Below are 21,380 nucleotides of genomic sequence, written 5' to 3' on the forward strand. Positions count from 1 at the left end.
GTCAATGAGTTTGTTAGCTCTCACGTGGATGCACTGAGCAGGCTAGATACTGAGCCATGGGGAGCAGAAAAGAACTGTCAAAAGACCTGCGTAACAATGTAATGGAACTTTATAAAGATGGAAAAGGATATAAAAAGATATCCAAAGCTTTGAAAATGCCAGTCAGTACTGTTCAATCACTTATTAAGAAGTGGAAAATTCGGGGATCTCTTGATACCAAGCCAAGGTCAGGTAGACCAAGAAAGATTTCAGCCACAACTGCCAGAAGAATTGTTCGGGATACAAAGAAAAACCCACAGGTAACCTCAGGAAAAATACAGGCTGCTCTGGAAAAAGACAGTGTGGTTGTTTCAAGGAGCACAATACTTGTTGACCCCTCTCAAAACATAGCGCTTATGGTTGTGACCATAAAGCTCTACTTTGGTCTCGTCACTCCAACTTACAGTGTGTCAGAAGCTGTGAGGCGTGTCAAGGTGTTGTCGGGCATATTGTAACCGGGCTTTTTTGTGGCATTGTCTTCTTTCTGGCAACTTAACCATGCAGCTAATTTTTGTTCAAGTATCGTCATATTTTGCTCCTTGAAACAACCACACCGTCTTTTTCCAGAGCAGCCTTTATTTCTCCTGAGGTTACCTGTGGGTGTTTCTTTGTATCCCGAACAATTCTTCTGGCAGTTGTGGCTAAAATCTTCTCTTGGTCTACCTGAACTTTGCTTGGTATTTCTGTTAACTTTATGATTTAAAAAGGAGCCAAACAACTATGTGGTAATAAATGACTTCATATGATCACTATCCTTAAATAAAAGACAGTTTTTTTTTTTGCATGATCAGTCATATTTTCAAAATCAATGCCAAAATTTCACAATTTCTGCCAGGGTATGCAAACTTTTGAGCACAACTGTACATGTATCAGCTCTGTTGGTCCATACAATGCAAGTAAATGGGATCCAAAATTTTGAAGCTCCAAAAAGCATATAAAGGTAGCATAAAAGGAACCCATAAACTCTTATGGTTTAATCCGTCTTCTGAAGCAGTTCATTCGGTTTTATGTGAGAACAGACCAAAACTCCTTTTTCACTATAAATCTTAACATCTGCAGTCTCCTTGGCGATCATGATTTCAAGCTCGATTACACCTCCTATAGCGCCATCTAGCGCTCTGCGCATACGTCAAGCACTAGGAAGTGTAACTGAACTTGAAATCATGATTGTGCCTAGAGACTGCAATGACAAGATGTAAAGTGAAAAAGGAGTTACATTTTGATCTGTTCTCACCCCCCAAAAAAGATTAGATCGCTTCAGAAGACATGGATTGAACCACTGGAGTTGAATGGATTACTTTTATGCTGTCTTTATGTGCTTTTTGGAGCTTTAAAGTTTTGGACCCCATTTGCATTGCATGGACCTAAAAAGGCTGAGATATTCTCCTAAAATATTTTTTTGTGTTCTGCAGAAGAAAGAAAGTCATACACATCTGGGATGGCATGAGGTTGAGTAAATGATGAGAGAATTTTCATTTTTGGGTGAACTATCCCTTTAAGAACATTTCCCCTTGAAGTTCTCAATAATGTCACTGTGCAAAAAGTATAGGCTTTATATATACTGTATATATATATATATATATATATATATATATATATATATATATATATATATATATATATATATATATATACACACAGTATTGTGGCATGAGAGGCGTGGTCATGTGTCTGTCTGCGGGAGAGGGAAAGTGGTAAGGCTCGTCACCTGGGCTGTAATTACTCGAACACCTGTCTCTCATTATTGTGATGGCGGAGGGAGACCTGATAAGGTTCACCAGAGCATCAGAGGATGAGAGAGAGTGGCTCAGAGCAGTGGTGTATGAAGGACCAGCAGCAAAAGCCAGAGACTGTGTATATTGAAAGCCCTATTTGAGTTGGCCACTGAATTGTGTGAATAAATACTCAACCATTTGCTGTCTCCTGACTCCTCCGTTGCTCACGAATTTGGATCTTTTCACAAGTATATATATATATATATATATATATATATATATATATATATATATATATATATTTCTTATTTCTTTCATTTCTTTTTATTTCTGTGAAAATATGACCAGTTGAAAAAACGTTTTTATTTCTACAATGTATTCCCTTTGTAATCATATAACTTATATTTACATCTCCTCTCTCGTTGATTTAAAAACAGTGGTTACAGTGAGGCACTTATAATGGAAGTGAATGGGGGTCAGTCCTTAAACATCAAAATAAACACAGTTTCAAAAGTATACTCACAAGATGTAAACATTATATGTGTTAACATGACCCAAGTGTGATAAAATCTTTGCTCTACATGATTTTAGTGTGATAAAATCACTTATAGGTTTTGCAGGTGTTGTGCTGTCATGGCAACAAAGTTTGAATATTGGATATGATTTTACACAGATAGGTTAGTTAGTAATTTTATCACACTAAAATAATCTTGGCATGTATATTGTTTACGTCTTGTGGCTATACTTTTGAATCAGTGAGTATGTTAATGTTTACGGATTGGCCCCATTCACTTCCATTGTAAGTGCCCCACTGTAAATAAATGGGTGCGAGTTGAAAATATTTTTTGGTGGTAATCTATGCTTTTCCACAAATGCTATCGATTGAGTTTAACTTGTATTGAACCCAGAATATTCCTTTAAAAGTTTCATAGAAGTTGACTCGAGTCTGTGGCAACACCATTTTTCTTTATTCAGAGTACAATGTGTCAACATCTAGCATGACAAATATTGTACAAATTTCACAGATTAAAAATGAAAAATCACATCAACTTGTGATCTCACACATTTGTAGTAAAATTAAAATGTCAACAAATTCATGCTGTGTCATACAAAAATAAATCAAACTCCAGTTCCACAGAGAGCACAATATTTTGTACAAAATTCCTCCATCATTGATGATTCAAACAAATCAACCTAGAAATGTAAGATAAATAAAGTCATGAATTCACAATGATCCATATGTAAATTCGGCATTCTAATATGTGACATCTTTACATTTACAGTACCTTGGGTAAATAGTCACAGATATCTTTTTTATTTTTTTAACCAATATTATGCACAGACAGTAAATGAGCAGCAGGTTTGTGCTTAAAAATCCTATTTCCATTGTACCAATGATGATCATTTATTCAAAAATGATACTAGCTATCTGTCTATGGAAAGCATTACTATATTGTCATAAAGCTGCAGACGTGATTCTGTGCACTCATGAATGATGCAGCCCTAAAATAGGACAGATTAATACAATGAAAACAAGCACCTTCGCATCAGCTCTCAATAAGGTTTTAACAAGGTTGCTACAGCTAATAGTACAATGGAAATTAAGGGTGCATACTGTAGTGCCCCCAAAGTCTTCTTTTGAATCTAACATCCAAACCCATTGTATTGGGAGATTTTTTTTCTTAACCACTTAAAATTCTTTATTTTGACTGAGTACTCTTTGATGATTTGTACAGTGATTAGATATTAAATAAAGTGCTGCTGGGGATTATTCTTTTATGATACTGTATAGAACATACTAAAATGAACTAGCATCATTATTTCAAAATTCACAATATTTCTTGTAAAGATATTGTCATCATTTCTATTTGAATTCCCTGTAATCTCTCCTCAAAACCGCTGAATGTCTGTCATCACGCCTTCCAACCGCACGCCAAAGAGACACTTGGAGATTGCACGTCAACCAAAGGTCGGGTAAATCTCTTGGACATGTGTAAATAGTCTTCTGGCACAAAAGTGAGGGACAAAAACCCTGTAGGTCCCATTTACATTGTCTATATATTCTTTACAAAAGCATTCATACGCTGCTTTAGATTCCATACAAACATCAGAACATGGAAACAAAGGCGTCCCTGTGCAGCACTGTACAGAAAGAAGATGAAACTCAAAGAATTATCTGTCTCTAAACACAATTTCCATGTTTCCCTTCTTTAAAACTTTTGTAGTAAAAGATTTATATAAAAATCAATAATTTACATATAGTAAAAAGGTTCTGTAGCTTCCACTGTTTACAAACATGAAATTGCATATACCCAAACTGTTGTCCACCACATAGATTGCATCTCTTTTTAATCACAAGGGTAAGTCATACATTGCTGAGACAGTTTGATTCTGGCTACTGTACTGTTTTTTTGTTTTTAAGAATGAACCAAATGAAAACATTGATGTATTATATTAATATAATAAAATGAGAATGCATATCTATTAACAAAAATAGTCAAAGCATTTTATGTTTGATATTTTGTTAAACAAATGTTCGTTGCTAAGTAACAGGATCTCCACCAGTAGGTTTCTGTGTCTTGATGATAACAATAAACATTCATATAGAGAGTCCATTTTTTTTATCTTTGTTTTTAACATTAACAACAAAATTTCACATCTTTTAAAACCATATTTGATATTGCACAAAAAGTGTTTAGTATTTTTTTTTTTTTTTTTTTTTTTTTTAAAGTGGCTAACTCTATTTGCAATGTGATTTTTAACTCTTGGTTTGTAATGTTCTCTCAGCAAGCATAAAAAAGTAAGAATGCAGTATATTCAGTAGTGGTTGCATTACTGCTCAGAAATATATAGTACACTTAAATGTGCATGAATGAACAGCAAGATAGATGACTTCACATACTGTATGTGGATGTTTTCAAAAACTATTCGGCAGGTCGTTATTTTTTCAAAGCAAGGCAAGAGAAATAAATACAAATAAAAATCATGTTCAGTCAGCATAACACTTTTGAAAAGTACATACAGTATGTTCACTGCTTGATAAACTACAACAGCAAAGCAAGAGGCATCCCATATGATTTCTCTTGGAAGTGTCTTTTGTCCCCTGTATTTCTTCGTTTTAGACTGGAATGCCTTGCACTGCTTGTTTGATGTTTTCCAGCAGGACCTTGTTCTCTGGACTCTGATACTGATCTTGATTTGTGTAGATGTCTGTTAGTGTGCTCACATATGCGTCAAAGTTCTGTTCACTTATTGGGTCCTGTGAAACAGAGAAGAAAACTCCTGTCACAATAAATATGTGAAGGGTGATGACAAAACATATTAATGTTGGTCACCTTGGTCAAAGGATGGACTACACTCTTAAAATGGAATACACAGACAATAAATTATTTGCCAACTAAAGCCTTCATCAGCCAAATAACAAGGACAATGCATCTGTGTGCACTTCCGTAGTTAATTCAGGATGGACTTCAAAGATTTTTAGTCATTAATCTTATAGTTCATACAAAATCCTTTTGTTTAAACATTGGCCACCAACACCTACTCGGTTTACTAATTTAACCCATGACTTGTATTACACATAGATAACTAAAATTGGCATTATGTTCACGCTGTTTAGCCAGAGGAGAACTGACAACTAACATCATATGGAGTTTTTGTCAGAGATTGCAGAGAGGCTTAGGACCCAAATGCAGAGTAGAATGAAGCTGGGAATTTATTAATACAAAAAGGCAAAAAACAAACATAAACTACCCCGTAGGGGAAAAAAATAATCCAGGCTGACAGCACACTGAAGCTGGGCAGGGGCAGCAGTAACTGGATACAGGACCGACTGGACCGAGTAGGGATGGGATCATAAACAGGACCGACATGAGACAAGAAACAAGATGCACTAGACAGCACACACGAGAAGACTAAAATAGGGAGAGAAATCAAAAAGGTTAACAGACAGGGCAGGTGTGGCTAATAAACTAATAATAGGCAAACAAGGAGGCGGGATATGACGCAAGACTGAGAGACACGTGGCAATACAGAAACAAAACAAAGCCACAAAACACCCGAATGGCATGAGCGCACATCGCCAAGACAATAAGGCAATATACGCTCATGCCAACCGACAGACAAAACGAGAGAATGAGTAGCAATGGCAAACAAAGCGATGCCATGTATTCCCACACTAGACAAAGCCTGAGCGTACATCGCGAGGCAAATGCCACATGATGCATGCAACAGGCGACAAAACAAGACAGGACACCTGTGCGAGAGTTCGGCCACACACAAACCCGACACCTCAGACCGAAGTGACCGAACCTCAGCACAACATGAAGACAGCTCACGACCCGGGCATGCAGCACAACGCAAGCGCACATGAGGCGCACCCGTGTTCGTGAGAGACAGACATAAACTATTGACGCAAGTGCACACCGCCAAGATGACATAAGCGCAATGCACTCAGTAACAGACAAACAAGGAGCATGAGTATCCGGATCCCAAAACCAACCGAAACCAAACCAGTCAGGGAAGTCAGGATCCAGTCACCATGCTCTGAACATGAAACATGAGACCAACAGAGGAGCTCATGGCAGGGAAATAACAACCGAAACCGTGCGCTCACACAGAGATAGAAAACGAAATACAAGACAGACATAGGACGATGATGTCATGGTCCTGTCACACAAAAACCCAGACTGACAGAGTGACAGGACCATGACATTACCCCCCCCCAAAGGGATGCCTCTTGGCGTCCCAAAACAGGAACATCATACAACAGACAAGACAAACAAAATGAGCACTAACACAGAACAGAAAACACAACAAAAAGGGAGGGAAAGGAGGGAAACCAGGGAGACAGTTTAAGGAAAGGGGTGGGGTCCGGCGGCCTGGGAGGTGGCCTCAGGGTACAGGCAGGGTCCAGCAGCCTGGGAGGCAGCCTCAGGGCAGAGGTGGGAATGAGGGAGGAGAGGAGGGTGGCAAGGATAGGAAAGGGAGCAGACTGTGTGGCGGCCACTGGACGGGGTCAGGAGGGAAGGGCTCAGGGGCAGAGCCGTGGAAGGCTTGAAGGGTGGAGCCGTGAAAGGCTTAGAGGTGGAGCCATTGAAGACTCGGAGGGTTCAGGGGGTTCTGGGATGGCAGCGGCTTCAGGGACTGGCTCTTTGACTATAGCAGGTGTGGGTGCTGGCTCGTTGACCATGACAAGCATGGGTATTGGTTCATTGACCGTGGCAGATGTGGGCGCTGGCCTGTTGACTGTGGTAGGCATGGGTGCTGGCTGTGGCAGGGGAATGGCCTCCATGGACGTAGTTGCTGGCAGTGACAGGGGAACGGCCTCCGTTGCCTTGAACACTGGCAGCGACTGGGGAACGGCCTCTGTGGGTGCTGGCAGTGGTAGGGGAATGGCCTCCGTGGCTGTGAGCACTGGCAGTGGCAGGGGAACGGCTTCCATGGCCGTGGAAACTGGCAGCGGCAAGGGAGTGACCTGGGTATCGGCAATGACCTCCGTGGTTGTGGGCACCGGCAATGACAGGGGAACGGCCTCCGTGGCTGTTAAGATGGACTGGGGAACGGCCATCCGTGGCCATGAGCACTGGCAGTGATAGGGAAATGGCCTCCGTGGCCGTGGGCACTGGCAGCTGCAGGGGAACAGCCTCCATGGCCGTGAGCACTGGCAAGTGCAGGGGAATTGCCACTGTGGCCGTGAGTGCTGACATGGACTGGGGAATGGTCTCCATGGCCATGGACGCTGGCAGTGGCAGGGGAACAGCCTCTGTGGATGCTGGCAGTGGCAGGGGAACGGCCTCTGTGGCCGTGGACACTGGCAGCGACTGAGGAGTAGGTGCCCTTCTTCTCCACCTCTTCTTCCGGGCGGTGAGAAGCACTGCTGCTGTAATGGCCACCACCTCCTGGTGGTCAGCTGCCGGCTCCTCCGCCTCCTGGCGGTCGGCAACGAGACCCTCCACCTCCTGGTGGTCAGCTGCCAGCTCCTCCACCTCCTGGCAGTCGACAGTGGGATCCTCCGCCTCCTTGCGGTCAGCTGCCAGCTGCCAGCTCCTCCACCTCCTGGCAGTCAGCTGCCAGCTCCTCCTCCTCCTGGCGGTCAGCTGCTGGCTCCTCTGCCTCCTGGTGGTCAGCAGCAGTGGGCTCAGCCAATGGGCTGGGCTTCTTTCTCCTCCACCTCCTCTTTAGAGGTACGGAGGCAGTGGCCGAGGCATCCACTTCCGTGTGGGGGGTGCCCTCATCCTCGAGTTGGGATGAGGATAGGAAGTCTCCCGAGGCACAGGCCGTGATAAATTCCTCCTATTTAAGGGCTAGCCTGACTGCCTCAAGAAACTCCCTATCCTCACCCCATTCTGGGACAACAGATCTAATGGGTTCATTCAGACCTGCCCAAAAGAGATCGATTAGGCAGATCTGATTGTATCCCAGACCCGAGGACAATGACAAAAATTCTAAGGCATATACCCACACGGACTTGTCCTCCCTCCGTAGCCCATACAGCCTCTTAATGTGCTCTGCACGCAGGCGAGCAGGAGAACTCGTCAAAAATATATCCTCTGCTGGGTCCATCTTGGCCAGTTCGTAATGTCAGAGATTGCAGAGAGGCTCAGGACACAGAGTAGAATGAAGTTAGGAATTTATTAATACAAAAAGGCAAAAAACAAACATAAACTACACCGTAGGGGAAATAAATAATGCAGGCTGGCAGCACACTGAAGCTGGGCAGGGGCGGAGGTAACTGGATACAGGACCGACAGGACTGAGTAGGGCTGGGATCATAAACAGTACTGACATGAGACAAGAAACAAGATGAACTGGCACTGGACAGCACACAAGGAGACTAAAATAGGGAGAGAAATCAAACAGGTTAACAGACAGGGTAGATGTGGCTAATAAACTAATAATAAGCAAACAAGGAGGCGGGGTATGACGCAAGACTGAGAGACACACGGCAATGCAGAAACAAAACCAAGCCACATGCTTTCACAAGACACAAATCACCCGAATGGCATGAGCACACATCGCCAAGACAATAAGGCAATATACGCTCATGCCAACCAACAGACAAGACGAGAGAATACGTAGCAATGCCAAACAAAGCAATGCCTCGCATTCCCACACTAGACAAAGCCTGAGCGTACATCGTGAGGCAAACGCCACGCAATGCACGCAACAGGTGACAAAACTAGACAGGACACCTGTGCGAGAGTTCGGCCACACACAAACCCGACACCTCAGTCTGAAGTGACTGAACCTCAGCACAACATGAAGACGGCTCGCGACCTGAGCATGCAGTGCAATGCGAGGTGCACCCGTGTAGTCCAGACATAAATTACTGATGCGCGTGCACGCTGCCAAGATGACATAAACGCAATGCACTCACGTCAATAACAGACAGAAACATGGAGCACGAGTGTCCGGATCCCGACACAGACCGAAACCGAACCAGACAGGGAAGTTAGGATCCAGACACCATGATCCGGACATAAAACAAGACAGACCAAAGAGGTTGATGTGAGTGCATGCCTCCAAGATGACATAAGCACAATGCACTCATGCCAATAACAGACAGAACAAGGAGCATGAGTGCCGGATCCCGACACCAACTGAAACCGAACCAGACAGGGAAGTCAGGATCCAGACACCATGCTTCGAACATGAAACATGAGACCAACAGAGGAGCGCACGGCAGCGAAATAACAACCGAAAACGTGCGCTCACATAGAGACAGAAAATGAAACACAAGACAGACATAGGACGATGATGCTATGGTCCTGTCACACAAAAACCCAGACTTCCTTGCCACAGTCACCTTTAGCCTGCAGGGGGTCTAAAGACAAATTATATATATATATCCACCGCTCCACCCTGCTCCTCTGGGCATCCCCAGATCCACTGTTGGCTCCGCCCTCTCCTGATCCCCCTTGGTCTCATGCTTGTTACCCACTCTGGCCCTCGCAAGTTCTTGTTTTTGACGTCAGGAGCAGGCCATTAAATGGGGGGCTATGACATGAAGGGACTTTCCCCTAGCGACCAGTAGAGGTCGCTAGGAGGTTGGAGTTTTATTTTGAAGTCATGTTTTAGGTTCTTGTCTTGTCTTTGTTCTCTGTTTCCCTTGATTTCTCCCTGGTGGGTCTCGTTTACCCAATTAGTCTTTGTGTATATAATGCCCTCATGTTCTCCTGGTCTTTGTCGGTTCTTGTCCTTATTGGAATGTGTAGTTTGTGTTGCACTCCAGGTTATATTGTGTTTCTCCAGAGTTTCTTGTGTTTCTAGTGATCCTTGTGTTTCTTTTGAATTTACAATTAAAAGCTTACATTTAGATCCATGTTTTCTCATCCTTCATTCAAGGGCTATGTTCGAAAAATTGTTTGCCAAGGTCAGACCTTTCGTTGGGCCAGTCACATCAAGCTATCGCACACCCATACACATACACAAATGGTCAAAACCGTCATTGTTTTGTGAATAAACGGTTTCCATCACCATAATGCACATTTTAATTAATGCAAACCTCTAGAAAATCCACCTCTGCCTAGCACGTTAAATTATAGGTGAATTTTGAGAGTTTATTCACATATCAAGCGTTTCCATTCAGGATTTCTTATGTGCAATTTCAAAATGGTTATACAAATAATTGGATGGAAACCAGCTACTGGTCATGATTTATGTTTTGTCACAATACTTGTATTACTGTTGAATTTTTTTGAATTCCAGTTCAGTAAATTCCTTTTCCCATCATTCCAATTCAACATCCTGTGACCAATTCAATGCAAATTCAGACTCATGAACTAAAAGTGAGCAGATTCTTAAAATCAGAATTTTGCCCAACCCTGAAATGAATCCTGAGCTTCAAACATTTTGTAAAAGCCTTTGAGAAATCCTAAAGCTTTTATTAAAAGAGGCTAGAAAAACAAACACAACAGAAACATCTACAAAATATGTGGTAACTTCATAAAAACATATTCGATCTTATGTTAAAATGCTACTTACTTTGAGGGGAATTGTACATATTTGCAAGTCATGCAAAGGGATATATTGATGAAAATGGATGTAGAACTAAAGTTGATCAGATGATTGTTGAACACTGATACAATCAAAATTAGCATGGACACACATGAACAGCAAAATCTATTCAGGTGGACATTAATGCGAGAAACAATCATGATATTCCAGTTTCATCATTAACATATGATTTGTGCTTAGTTAAATAAAAAGCCCTACAAATTTTTAATTTTAGTTATATCTATTATTTATTCAAAGTGAGGTATACTGTTGGAACAAAGATGTATGGGAAGAGATATGAGAACAAAAGACCAGAAGGGAAGAGTTAAACTGGAAATAAATTTCTTACTCTCTGATGCAACTGTAAACAGCTGTTATTTCTAATCGGAGGTTCTTTGTGAAGCAATGATTTCTAGAGAGGAATCAAACATCTATTAGTTTACAAAACATGCTGAATATATTGCAAAGTCCTGGACATTTCTCAATTTAACACCTAATTTTAGGAAACTTACAGATTCTGGTCGTTTCTACCATTAAATAAGTACAATTCATCACTTTCAAGGGCCACATGGTTACATTTTTCATTTTTCTTTTAGTTTTTAAAATATTTGGTTTGATTTATTTTAATGTTACTTTATATTTTCATCACCATTTTGTATGGATACAGCCTCAGATGTGCAGTCTCTTGAAATGAAATCAAGTGGGGCTTGAATGCACAACCACCTTAATATATTGTCTAATAGAATATTCAAAAATAAATCATAATATAATTTACATATATATATATATATATATATATATATATATATATATATATATATATATATATATATATATATATACGTATATATATATATATATATATATATATATATATATATATATATATATATATATATTGATATTTGCATGTCCCTAATATTCACAATTACATTTTAATGGTTTATTTTTCCACTTAAATGTTGTTTTTATTGAAATTAACATTTAAGGGTATAAAGTATTCGTAAAGCATTAGTGTACAGATAATTGATCATTTAAAATGTATTTATATAATAATAATAAAAAAAACTAGGCTACATATAAATAGTATGCTACTATTATATGTTAACTGTAGCAAACAATTTATTACTATTTAATAAGTTCACATATAATCCTTCATCCTTACTAAATAACTTAGTAAATTGGCCAATGCCATGACATAACCCTATCACCTTTTCAGAGTAATGGATCATTAAATGTTTAATAAGGCACTTATAATTCTCACTTTTAATTTGGTCACAAAAATACTTAGCTAGCTGCTGGGTTGTGAGGGTTACTTTTAAAATGTATTCCACTACAGATTACATAATACCTGCTGAAAAATTTGTGACATATTCTGTTAGATTACTCAAGGTCAGTAACGTAATCTAAATACTTTGGATTACTTCTTCAGCACTGACAGATTTTTTTTTAATAACAAGTAAAATAACAAGTTAATAACAAGTAAAAAAAAATCTGCCAGTACAGTAAGACACACATTAAAAATACATTCTCTGAAAAAAAAAACATTCAGACTGATCTCACAGTGAAATCGGAAACAGTAGGTTGAATTTTATTTAGATAAAATTGGTCTGTTTTTACTGAAATTCAAAACACTGCCCCCAGTGGCCAAAGCAGTAAGTGTTGTTGGGCGTATGGGTACGTGTGAGCTCCATTTTCAGAGTGAAATGCCCACAGAGGGGTGCCAAAAGTGGGTTGTAAGCAAGTTTTTTTTCTTCAGCTGTACAGGCTGTAATACAGTGAAGAGGAATGCATATTTTAAAAAAACCTAAATATCTTATGCAGTGTTGCTTCTAAAACAAGATAAGACAAATGCATCTTGTTTTAAGGATTTTCAGACATTTTTACAGGAAAACATTACAAAATTCTCATCAAGAATAAGATTTTTTGCAGTACATCATTGGCTTAATATCAAAAGTCTTACTAGAGTGAGAGAGAAAAAAAAGACCTAACGAGGATTTTCTTGATAGAAAAAAATATAATCATACCTGGTAACAGGTGCACGTAAAAGGGCTAGAAAGCTACATTTTCACATGACAATTTACACAAGGTCTGCTGCTACAAACTTGTCTCAAAACACCAAAGATGTGTACACAACTACATCTTCTTATCGCATTATTCATACGAATAAATGTTTTCCAACTGAAAGTACTAAATACTACATGAAAAAAATAACTATGAAATGCAAAGTAATCTCTTTATTAATCAAAATACTTTTTGAATGTAACTGTATTCTGATTACCAACTATTTAAATTGTAACTGTAGTGGAATACAGTTACTTATATTTTGTATTTTAAATACATAATCCCATTACATGTATTCTGTTACTCACCAGCCCTGCCAAGCAGTTAGTCAGTGCTTTCTTACAACATTTATTAAGCATTACTTGCTTGCATTAATATATGTCCAATTCATTGCATACTTAAATGTACAAATAATTGCTTTATTATTTTTGGATTTATGCATTTTCATGTTCTCATTAACACTTCTTTACCAATGGTTTGCATCAATGAAAACAATATTAGGTATGGTTAACAAGTTGTTTACTAAGGATGAAAAAAAAAACATGATCAAACTAATATATGAACTTATTAAATAATACATTATTTGCTATGGGTTATATTTTCACTTAAATGTTGCTTTTATTAAAATCAACATTGCAGGGTTTTTGGTAACACTTTATAATAACTAGTTGATATAAAGTATTTGTAAAGCATTATAGTTAATTGCTCATTTATAAATCATTTTTCTAACATTATTATTACATAAAATAATAAAATAAAAAACTAGGCTACATAAAAATAGAATGCTACCCTTATATGTTAAATGTAGAAAACAATTTATTATTATTTAATAAGTTCACATATAAGCAGTTTGATAATGTTTTTTCATCCTTAATAAACAACTTACTAAGTTGACCAAGGCCATGACATAACCCTATCACCTTTTCAGAGTAATGGATCATTAAATGTTTAATAAGGCATTTATAGTTAAATTTGGTCACAAAAATATTTAGCTAGCAGTTATTCCGAGCTTTATTACAACATTTATTGAGCATTACTTGCTTGCATTAATATATGTCCAATTCATTGCATACATTAATGTACAAATAATTTCTTTATTAATTATGTGTTTATGCATTCTTAATGTTCTCATTAACACTTCTTTACCAATGGTTTGCATCAACTAAATATATATTAGTTAGGTATGATTAATAAGTTGTTTACTAAGGATGAAAAACCATTATCAAACTACTTATATATGAACTTATTAAATAATAATCAATTATTTGCTGCAGAAAATATAAATGAATAATTTACTATGTTTATATACTCGATTAATGTATTAACAATGTAGGAACAATGATATATAAATACAAAATTAACTATAAACGAATGCTTTACAAATACATTATACCTGTAATACCACAGCCCATGAACAGTTCATCCCTCCACCAGAGGGAGCTGTCACCTGAGTTTTAGTGGCACTTCCTGTTTGTAGCTACGCCATGTGCTTCACTGAAAACGTTGAGAAGTATTGCCAGTTCACCTGCCTTACCAAGCGTTCTCTTTTGCCTAAGCCTGTTACTTGTATATTGACCCTTTAGCCTGTTTGTTGGATTTACCCCTTTGTCTATTCGTTTGGATTTTGTTTGCTGTTTGCCTGCCTTGCTGTGTTCAGAACCTCGCCTGGACTTTGGTTACTGTCTTTTGCCTGTCGCCTTGGATTGTTTGACTGCTGATTGTCTTTGACAATAAAGAACCTCTGCAACATGGATTCTAATCCGCCTCCAGCTATGGGTTAATTACAATACCATATAGTCATTATAGGTTGTTTTTATTTTTTATTATTCTTTATGCAATTTCTGAGAAATGCTAAATGTGTCTTTGTACCTTAATTCAATCATGATACATTCATCATGACATTTTCCCCAAAATAATGGTTTGGTCTTTCTGACTTTATATTTAAGAGAGTGACAAGTTTTTTTTTGTTGTTTTTTTTTTTTTTTTTTACATTGTTTAAACAGAAGTTTCAATGGAAATTGCTTCCTGAGAATGGGCATACTTTAAAGCTATTACTTGTATTATTACTTTTTATATTCTGATTCTATTCTTTTGCCATGATTTCTGTTGGTGAAATCTGATGTCATTCTTTTGTAATAATATTTTTTTTACTTTGTGGAGTGTAAAACAGAGAACACAAAATAAGTGTGAAGGAGGAAAGTTTTAAGTGACCAGATTCCTACTATATTGCTGAAGTATACGCTATTGGGTTAAATATGCTGCATGTAACAAGAAATGTGGTCTAAGAGAACCTAAGAGAGTCTATTATTGTAAATTGTTAATGAACACATAAAATGAATGTGTTCTTTGTCCATGTCTTGTCCTCTATTTGTTTGGGATGTGGCCCTTACCATATGAGGGAGCTGGATACTAGCTAAAGTGTTTATCAGTGAATGGCTGATGTTGGCCAGCTCATGCAGCAGAGATTCATTTTGCTGTTCAATCACCTTGTTTTCTTCTTCTAAGGACTTCAGATTCGACTCCATTGTGGTGATCTGTAGGACAAAAATTGGCAGATGCGTTAATTCTATTGTGATAAGAACCTAGTTAAAGGGTCAGTCTTTTCACCATTTCCTTCATAGCATAAAACCAAAACATGTTTCTTACTAATGTCTTGAGACTGCTCAGTACATTCACTCAAAAAATGAGTGAATTTTGTCACAACTTGATATTGTTGTGTTCTATCCATTTAAATTTATAAAATGGAAGTTTACTTAATTCATTTGAGTTGGGACTACATGATGTAGCATTGTTGAAACTGGGCAGGGGTTTCCATTTCCCAGCATGGGATTCGATAGGGAGAGTAAATGTTACAATTAAGTGTTATTTAATGTGTTTTCATGCAAGATGAATATATAGGGGGATACTTGTTAGTTTTTAATGTTTTGTTATGTTGAGATTTAGAAGAGTTTCTGTTATGTTGGAGTTTTGGGGGTTACTATAATGGTGAAGAGTGGAGCTTGTGCTAACGATGAGGACAGGTAGATGACAAAACATAAAAATGGATTGCTTGCTTCGTTGAGAAAATGCTGTGCTAACCACAGCATAGTTACTAAACTACACTCTGTCGCGCTTCCAACCAGCATGTATTTAGCATGCTAACAATAAGTTTCACTAGTTAGAAAATAAAGAAATAAAAGAGATTTATTTGAGTTACACTGACACGTCTAATGTTGTTGGGTTTACCCAGTTCAACTACGTTCTTTCTACACAAAGTGTTTGTGTTGAGATTACATAGTAATTTTAAGTTACGAAAATGCATTTCAAACACGTGTAACCACTGTCCACGATTGAATCAAGTTTAGCCAAAGAACTAGTGTTGTGGGATTCAAATGTTTAATAACTGAATTTATTAAAAGGGTTAAGAAAGGCAAGGGAAAGAAATGCCCTAAACTTTGCACACATGGCACTATGAGTATGATGAGAAATATAGTAAGTTATGACCCATGAAGCACATGAGTAAATGGTTAAGCAATGAGTTAAGAAGTGTCAGTGTTGTCCTGAAGTGTTATATGTTATACTTTATCTAAACAGCTTTTTTTTTTTTTTTTTTTTTTTACTAAGTCTGGTATAATAATTATACATGCAATATTTGAAAACTCATTTTAATTGAGATAATACATGGAATACAGTATTTGTACTTTAAAAAGTCCATTACAATTGTGCTTTAAGAAAAAGAAAGAAAAATGTTCAGGGGTGTTTCTTCAACTTTAGGCACTTTTAGCACTGTGGACTTTTAGAAAGTACGTCTCATCAAAACATTTTTTACACTCATAGTTTTTCTTCTTCTACAAATGTATATACTATCAATGTCCAACAGTGTATGTACAAAGTTATGAAAATCCCCACCACAGTGTCATTTCCAGAACATCTTAAATTCTTTATTGTGTTTAATAGAAGTCTGTGCTGGAAACAACGCTGAATGTTTTTTATAATTTTTTTAATTATTTTTAAAAATAATTTGTCAGACTATTTTGACTTGCTAAGGCTCATTTCATAGCTAACATTTAATGTATCCTAAATACACACAATTAAGTAATATTTTCACACTTTTTGCGTAATTAGGCAAAATTACAGCTTGATTGAAAATGATCCATCCATCCATGGCCAGTCCATCACAGGGCAATGATTGAAAATGATGCCCCATAAAAATACTCTGCTCACAAGTGATATTGACCTTGAATTTACTTCAAACATCACTTTTGTCGACTTGGTTAACAAGTACACTAACTTTAAAAAAAAAAAAAACTGTTCTAGGGGCAAAATAGTTTGGTGTGGGTCAGTCGTAATTTTTGAAATATCATTTTCACACAATAAAAATTGAAATGGTTTATGTTTATTTCACTCTTATTAGCATAGTTTTGAACGTAATAATTTATATAATTTTTATAACGGATTTTCATTGTTTAATATTGAAAGTCTGGTTTTGGGACAAGGCTAAAACAGTAAAATCTTTACATAAAAGGGATTTGAAAAATACCCAAAATAAATGATGAAAGCCTGGTAAAACATTTCTAAGCAAGAAACCTTCATATAACAAAAAGAAAATGTTGAAAACTGTTAGTTTTAATAATAATCAACCCCTGGGACGTGACATTCCCTGAAGCTAAAGTTTTGAATTCATTTTTGAAATATCATTTTCACACAATAAATATTGAAATGGTTTATGTTTATTTCACTCTTATTAGCATAGTTTTGAATGTAATAATTTTTGTGAAGGATTTTCATTATTTGATAATGAAAGCTTGTTTTTGGGACAAGGCTAAAACAGTAAAAAAATCTATACATAAAAGGGATTTGAAAAATACCAAAAATAAATTATGATGGTCTAGTAAAAAAGCCAGCTAAGCCAGTTTTTATGTGACTTTCATTTAACAAAAAGAAAATGTTGAAATCTGTTTGTTAATAATAATCAGCCCCTGAGACGTGATATTCCCTACAGTTGAGACATGTTAAAAAAATAAAAAATCGAAGAGGATAAATCCTGCAACACTTGTTGAAGGGAGAGATTTATTATCGAATAAATCTCTTCCTTCAACAAGTGTTGCTGGATTTATCCTCTTCGAATGCACTTTGTCTTCTCCATGCACCTTGTCTGTAGGTGAAGTTGCACCAGACTGATTACTCTAAAAAATAAAATAAAACAAATAATAATAAAATAAAATAAATAATAATTAAGTTAATTTTCATGTTATTTGTCAACTACTATAAACAGTACATACTGTATATATATATATATATATATATATATATATATATATATATATATATATATATATATATATATAATCTGTATATTCTATAAATTGCCTCACCTGTGTTCTAAGTTTAATCATGTCTGCCTCCACCTGTAAATTTGATTCATTTAAATCTTTAATATCTTCATCCAGCTGTTTAATGTCTGTATCACTGTCAAAACCTGCAGGGGGGGAACAAACAGACAAATGCACATTTACAACTCACAAATCAAATATATACCGCTCCCCCTTTATTGTACTGCCTACATGTGTGTGCATAAAGTTATTTTCATGCATTTAAATAAATGGATCCATCCACTTATGTAAAATTGGCATCATAACAGGCACATCTAGAGCCCCATCAACAGCATATTATGCATGTGAATTTCTTGATGAATTAAAATGTCTATTAGTAAGACTGCTTTTGCTCTGGTGAGATTTCATAGAGATTTTTTACCATTGGAAGTTTGTTGTTTTATGGTGAGCATCTCCACTGCTGACAGTCTGGCTTTCTTCATTGCTGTTGTTGCACGCGGGCAACCAGACAGACTGTAAGAATGAGCGACAAAGAATATGGATGATGGTTAACACTTTTAGTTGTCCAAAATAAGACATCTGTTGTCTGTTGTTGTTATAAATGTGTCTGTCACACTACAGCCAAAACATCAGAGGGCGCTCTCACCTCAATATTAACTGGACTCATGTGCTGTGACTGAAATAGCATATTGCCATGCCACCCTTATTTATTCTTCAGTATGCAGTATGTGTATGCATTGAATACCAGGATGAAGTGCTAAATTTGCCAAAATGTGCTGTATACAACTATATTTCACTATTGCATACTGTTCAGAGTATATGTACTAGTATGGTAGTATGCTATCCGAACAAAGCCAAAATGTATGTGTGACCTGATTCCTATGTTAAAGAAGAAACATTCCTGAACGTATTCATTTTTATTTCTCCCCAATTTGGAATGCCCAATTCCCAATGCACTCTAAGTCCTCGTGGTGGCGTAATGACTCGCCTCAATCCGGGTGGCGGAGGACGAATCTCAGTTGCCTCCGTGTCTAAGACGTCAATCCATGCATCTTATCACGTGGCTTGTTGAGCGCGTTACCACGGAGACGTAGCGCGTATGGAGGCCCACGCTATTCTTTGCGGCATCCATGCACAACTTACCATGTGCCCCACCAGGAGCGAGAACCACATTATAGTGACCACGAAGAGGTTACCCCATGTGACTCTACCCTCCCTAGCAACCGGGCCAATTTGGTTGCTTAGGAGACCTGGCTGGAGTCACTCAGCACGCCCTGGATTCAAACTCGTGACTCCAGGGGTGGTAGTTAGCGTCAATTCTCGCTGAGCTACCCAGGCTCCCCCTGAAAGTATTCCTGATGATGTAATTTGATAATCGAATAATTAATCACCTTCTGTGTGTGAGGAAACTGCCGCTGACATGACCGGATCCATCACAGCCTGGTGTAGGACACGACATTCCGTCTGTCTTTCCAGCTTTCCATGTGAACTGAGAAGTGTTCATATAACCGTCCTTCTGCCGCTTTGCCGCTAGAGGGCAGCCTGATGCACTGCGGTGTGACGCGTATTTCCCCGTTATATGACCCTGACCATCACAGGCAGGCACTGGACACCTGCAAACATAAACATTTAATCTTACTGTTGACAACTAAATGAAGCACAGATCATCTGACCTTATAGATCTCAGTGGTAATTTTAATATTGTAGTAACTAAAAGTTAAGTTTGCACAACTCGCTCGATTTATCTCGCTTTTGTTGCTGGAGCTGGTTTATGGCTCTCACCGCATTTCTTATTATTAAATACAAGTTTAATACAGCTGTATCAGACAGTATACTGAGGTATCAAAGCACGTCCGAATCCAGTGTATGCGTAACATCCTGTCTACTAAGATGGCTCCATTTGATAGATTTTTGAAAAAATGGCGTCTGATACAGCGGTTAAAGGAAGTTGGTTATTTTCTTTTATTTTTTTATCAACATGTGATTCTATTTCTATCAAGAAATAAGCATTGTAGTGATTGTCTTAGTAAACACTGTGTCTGTTAAGGCGCTGTCTGTCTAGGCAGTGAGCCCATTTACATGCACACCAATACTCTGATAACTCTCAAAAATCAGCTTCTTTAGAAAATCAGACAAAGCAACAACAAAACAAAAAATACATTTACATGAAATTCGAAATAATCGAGTTACTCTCTGCTTTTGACGTCAAACTGTGAAGAGGCATGCACACAACATTGGATAAGCCGGTAAGATCTCCAGTAAAGGTGTTTACATGCAACGCAAAATCAGGATAGTGGGCAAAAGTCAAACTGTGTCGATCAGTTGATTCTTAAACTGTTTATGACTGTACACTGATAAAGGAACACTGTTTATTGCGTTTACATAACTATACACGTTGTTGGCTTATTAAGTATGATTGTGAAAGAACGTGTAAGTACACCAATAAGCAGATAACTTCCAAAAATCAGCTTATTTAAAAAGTCAGACAAAGCAAGAAAACCGTGTTTACACGAGATTTTAAATAATTGTATTATTCTCTGCTTTTGATATCCAGTTGTGAAGAGGCATGCACACAACACGTGCGCACATTGGATAAGCCGGTAAGAACAGCGGTAAAGGTGTTTACGTGCAACGCAATATCAGGGTAATTGGCAAAAATCTCCCTGTGTTGATCGGTTTATTCTTAAGCTGTTTATGACCTCACAACGATAAAGGAACGCCGTTTAATGCGTTCACATGACCACACAGGTTGTCAGCTTATTTAGCACGACTGGTGTGGGAATGTGCATAAATGTAAACGCTCTCACTGAGACAGAAAGTCCTGTTTTGGACACAGTCCATATTAAGGCCAAAGTATACTTCAGTTTTCCGTGTGCCACTACGACTCTCGCACAGTGTGCGTAGTGCAAAGTTCATCATCAACACAGTACGCACTGACTGACTGCGTGCAGCCTAGTTCTTCTAGACACATGGACAGTCTGCATCTGTGCATATGGTCTGCACGTGCCTGCCGCTGACCGTACTAAAGAGTATCACAAAGCAGTTATTGTGCGCATGCATCTAATGCATCCGTACTGGCTCGCTGTCAAAAGAGTATACTTTAAAAGGCTAAGCGCTCGACCATGACGCAATGTAAATGACGTAATCGAGTCGCTCTCCCTACATCCTTAAACTATTTTGCAATATACTTTAAATATATTGTTTCTGTATGTATAATCAACAACTTCAAATCAATAGTTTTATATTTTCTATA

At 37.8% G+C, this 21,380-nt stretch overlaps 1 protein-coding gene across 8 annotated transcripts in view; it reads right to left on the bottom strand.

Moving 5' to 3' along the window:
- Positions 1 to 2,707: 2,707 nt before the first annotated feature.
- myt1lb (myelin transcription factor 1-like, b) overlaps positions 2,708 to 21,380 on the bottom strand; it is a 262,765-nt gene continuing 244,092 nt past the window's right edge. For 6 of the 8 annotated variants that reach the window (XM_051723176.1, XM_051723183.1, XM_051723180.1 and 3 more), the window contains 5 exons: positions 19,519 to 19,740; positions 18,549 to 18,640; positions 18,170 to 18,273; positions 15,206 to 15,349; positions 2,708 to 5,013 (listed from right to left, as the gene is read on the bottom strand). In XM_051723176.1, the coding sequence (XP_051579136.1) occupies positions 4,873 to 5,013; positions 15,206 to 15,349; positions 18,170 to 18,273; positions 18,549 to 18,640; positions 19,519 to 19,740 (703 nt within the window). In that variant the 3' untranslated portion in view covers positions 2,708 to 4,872. Of the gene's footprint in view, positions 5,014 to 11,100; positions 11,164 to 15,205; positions 15,350 to 18,169; positions 18,274 to 18,548; positions 18,641 to 19,518; positions 19,741 to 21,380 lie in introns of all 8 variants that reach the window. The other 2 variants (XM_051723179.1, XM_051723182.1) reach the window with 2 other exon arrangements.

Source organism: Myxocyprinus asiaticus, chromosome 17 (assembly GCF_019703515.2).
Source record: "Myxocyprinus asiaticus isolate MX2 ecotype Aquarium Trade chromosome 17, UBuf_Myxa_2, whole genome shotgun sequence".
NCBI lineage: Eukaryota > Metazoa > Chordata > Actinopteri > Cypriniformes > Catostomidae > Myxocyprinus > Myxocyprinus asiaticus.